The sequence below is a fragment of the Erpetoichthys calabaricus genome, chromosome 17, assembly GCF_900747795.2.
Source record: "Erpetoichthys calabaricus chromosome 17, fErpCal1.3, whole genome shotgun sequence".
NCBI classification, from domain to species: domain Eukaryota; kingdom Metazoa; phylum Chordata; class Cladistia; order Polypteriformes; family Polypteridae; genus Erpetoichthys; species Erpetoichthys calabaricus.
This window is the reverse complement of record NC_041410.2, coordinates 29,473,051-29,477,216: the sequence shown is the minus strand read 5'-3', so window position 1 is coordinate 29,477,216 and position 4,166 is coordinate 29,473,051. Positions and strand designations below refer to the sequence as shown.

The 4,166-nt window shown below is 40.0% G+C and overlaps 1 protein-coding gene across 2 annotated transcripts in view; it reads right to left on the bottom strand.

Annotated features, from left to right (window-relative positions):
- The window catches only part of man2c1 (mannosidase, alpha, class 2C, member 1), a 47,509-nt gene that overhangs the window by 289 nt on the left and 43,054 nt on the right, over nucleotides 1-4,166 (bottom strand). The window contains exons 24-25 of one of the 2 annotated variants that reach the window (XM_028823415.2): nucleotides 3,125-3,276; nucleotides 1,906-2,009 (exon numbers count right to left, since the gene is read on the bottom strand). In XM_028823415.2, coding sequence (XP_028679248.1) covers nucleotides 1,906-2,009; nucleotides 3,125-3,276 — 256 coding nt within the window. Of the gene's footprint in view, nucleotides 1-1,905; nucleotides 2,010-3,124; nucleotides 3,277-4,166 lie in introns of those variants that run through there. The other variant, XR_007933766.1, reaches the window with a different exon arrangement.

The window sequence follows — 4,166 nt, the reverse complement described above, 5'->3', positions numbered from 1 at the left end:
CTGTAAGAGACACAAAGTCCCCGATTTCTTTAAAATGCTCTCAGCAAGCACTAAACAGAAACTCCGCCACTACTGCTAATAGCAAATTAGCACTATCTGGGGATGACTTTGATGTAAAGTGTGTGCCATTACATAAAAAGTAAAGGAAACAGTGACAACATAAATAGTACATCTGCCTCGGTTCAAGCCCCATGTTTGCTTGTTGCCTCTATGGAGTTTGCACCGTCCTCCTCCATTTGCGTTTGGTTTTTCTCCCACATTATAAAGATGTGCAGGTCAGGCCTGTTTACCAAGTCAAGGCTGGCCCTTTGTTAGAGTAGTGGTGGGTGTGTGCACAAGTTGGCCCCTTAATGCATTGGCATCCTGTGCAGGGTAGGCTTTGGACCCCCATGACTGTGAAGTTAATTTGTGTTAAGAATGTAGTACTTAAAATATTAAGTATTATGATCTTCAAAATAAAATGAATGACAGAAGATTTCCACAATATTGCAGTGTTCGATCACAATGCAATCCTGTGTGTCCTGAAGTGAGACCTTGCAGTTATATTTTCTAAGATGCATTACAGTAATCCGCTGAAGAGGACTGAGAATGCTGACCTCCAACAGCTGTTTCTTCTCTGTCTTTTACACTGCATATCCATTCCTGTGTTAACAGCCAAAGAGTAAAGCCTGGATGGCTTTTGTGTTAGCCACGTAGAGTTATCCTCTAATAGCTGTGGCAGGTGGAGACATTAAACTGTTTGAAGAATTTATGGATAATAGCGAGTGTGCGTATTAACTCGGTCCTGCACTAGTGTCTCACCCATGGCTGGTCCCTGCCTTGCACCCGATTCTGCCAGTCCCACCCCAGATCATGAATAGGATTCAGTGGGCTTGAGAATGTTGTGATGCAGCAATTATCAGGATCTCCATAAGGATTTATTAAAAGCCCAATGAAGATCATTTCAATAATTACAGAAAACCGTTTTTCTTTTAAGATGTTTTTATGTTTTGTTATGACTTGACCAGGAATTAAACAGACAAAACGTCTTTAGTAGCTTTTACAAGTCGTATATATTACTGGTAAAACAAGGTACACTGAGCATGATGGGACATTTACGAGTGAAAAGTAGGTATTGTTTTTACTGTCTACTCACCCTAACTGTAATGATTCAGGTAAACGCTAAACGGTACAATTATAATGCTTTTTTTTTTTGTTTTTTTTTTTTAAATAAATTGTGTGCTCAGGACTACCAGGCACATCACCCCACGGTTAATCTCTACTTCAAAAGGACAGGAGTGAAAGTTGGATGATACTTACCTCTGGCCTATCAGGAAAAGTGTCTATCCAATGTCACAGACGTTTCCTCTCATTGTATAATAAATGCTTTCTCTTCTAATCATTTTCCGGTTTCCAGTATTTGGACATTTGGTTACGTTTGATTTTTTGTTGTACACACTCATAAATCTCCAAGACAGTTCTCCACTAATGGACTGCAACCCACAAGGTTACCAGTTCAGTCCCCACAACAGACTTGATGTTATATAAATTTATGAATTCAATCAATTAATAGAATAGCTACTTTCATCATAAAATATAAAAAACAACAACATTGTAATTCCTCACTATGCTAAACAAATTTCAAAAATTGAATCAATTTATGTGCACCTCACGATTTTATTTAGTCACATATAACCACGAAAATTGCGGTTAAAGAAATTTTTTTTTGCTTTTTAGTGCATTTATAACTAAAGTAAAAAAAATTGTTTTACTTAAACATGTTTTTTTATATATTTTATTATATGAAATGTGAAAAAAAATTGATTTAACCTACAACAGAAAAAGGCAACCAAAGCATTTCTACAAAGTATGTGTAACAAATTTAAAATATAATTATTTCTGCCATCTCCCTTCGGATATACTCACTAATAGGCAGCCTTAACAGTGAGAGTGGTGCGAAGCATAGTTGAAACTGTGCTGCCGTGAGACTCATAAAGCCGCAGTACGACGGCATCCTTCTGGTCCTCTGCCTGTGAAATTCAAATAGAAAGCAGTTGGCGTACACAAAGCACTCGGCTAACTTTAGAAATGCAGCCTGTAGACTAAAAAAGTGAATTCCAAGTCTTCTGTAGGTCATGACACACTAAAGCAGTAAAGTGTGACCTGAGAAGCTAAAATAAAAGGCACTTACAGGAAAAAGGGGTATCATCAGACACTTAGGGGCGGTGGGTAGCGCTGCTGCCTCACAGGAGACCTGGGTTCGCTTCCTGGGTCCTCCCTGTTTGGAGTTTGCATGTTCTCCCCGTGTCTGTGTGGATTTCCTCCCACAGTCCAAAAACATGCAGGTTAGGTGCATTGGCGATCATAAATTGTCCCTACTGTGTGTGCTTGGTGTGTGTGTCCTGCGGTGGGCTGGAGCCCTGCCCGGGGTTTGTTCCTGCCTTGCGCCCTGTGTTGGCTGGGATTGGCTCCAGCAGACCCCCGTGACCCTGTTGTTAGGATATAGCGGGTTGGATAATGGATGGATGGATCAGACACTTAAATAGAACAGAGAAAATCTCCAGGAACATTACATGTTGTACACGTGAGGAACAGGCCCTAAGCAAACCAGACTGCGCAGAATTGTTTAACTTAAGTCCAGAAACATGAATACTTCTTTGTCTGGTCTTGTTTGTGTTTTAATTCTATTTTTAATTTATCATTTGCACTTCATGTTGTTACACTATGGACCCTGAGCTTCGCAATTTCGTCTATCTGTATACTTGTATATGGTTGAGATGACAATAAAGTTCACTTTGACTCTGAATACTAAAATCCATTCTGGCAAATGCAGTTAAATGACTGTACTGTATATGCCGCTCATTCCCTTGAGAAATGTGGTGGAAGAGACGTGATACAGCTGTAGGTCTTGATGGCAGCTGAGGGGCACAGTCTCAGTAAAGTCGGGCATTGGAACATTTTGTTCCCTAAATATGAAAACAACCAATCCATTTTTGAACTGCGAAATGAATCAATGTGCTTAAGGTTTCCTTTGCGATCTACAGTAGTACGCACAACTGGCTTGCTCTATGTATCTCGGTGGCATTGCTGCTCCTTTGCATCTAATAAATTAAGGAGCCGTTAAGCATCAGCAGCTCAAATTCACCTGTTTTATGGTTTCCAGGATGACAGCAGGACAGTCTACTGAAAAAGCACTCCATGACACGGCCTGGGAAGGACTCTTTCGTGTAGGTACACAATGAAGGGGAAAGTTCATGTTGTATGCACACTGGATAACGCCAGCTTCCTGAAAAGAGCCTTTAGGAAAAAAGGAAACAAATGAAGAGTTGCTGTGATCAGTTGATTCTAAGGTGCTCTGACCTTCCATGTTCATCTCAATGGCATCACTTAAAAAGAGACAGACAGGTCACTGTTGTTTTGTTGAAGGTATCCTTGCTAATAAGCTTATGATGTCTACCTCGTTATTTTGCATAGCTCAAGACTGAGGCATTGCTCAAAATGATTGCTTCCTTTGAAATGCCATATGTGGGGAAAAAAAACTAACAACAATACAGTATAAACAAGCAAGGGTTCAATAAACGCTGGCTTTTATTTCTATTTTCAAGGGTAAAATAAAACACAAATTCAAGCTGTAGGCGGTTTGTGCCATTTACATAAATATAAAGATGCACTATGACATCGTAATCCCATCTGACTGTACACCCAAAAGGGAACACTTGGTTGAATCTTTTTAAACATTTTAAGGGTTTACTCCCACTGGTAATTCATTCCATGCCCAAGCACATTTGTCCACAAGTAATCCCACAAAGTCTCATTCGCTTCATTAGTGTGATTGCCCCGTGACGTACCCTGGCATATGTGAAAGAGGTAGGCCTAAGCACGGTTGAGTTGAGTATCATTTGGGAACGGTGTGATCTCTAAACGGGCCCGAGCACGAAAAACAGACATGACGTCAATGATGTGACAAGTCAGATAGTGCAATTCTCATTTCATTCAATACCTTTTGAGTTAAAAACGGGTTTTCATTCTCACCTTACACATGAACTTGAATTGTAGTTGTCAAAAAAAGCTGCAGATTCCTCCCTTAACATAATTTGTCACCATAAAAATCTTCTTGGATCTGCAGCATGATTATCAGCAAAATGCTGCGCTGCACACTCAAAAAATCTTTAAGAGGGCAGAGTGTT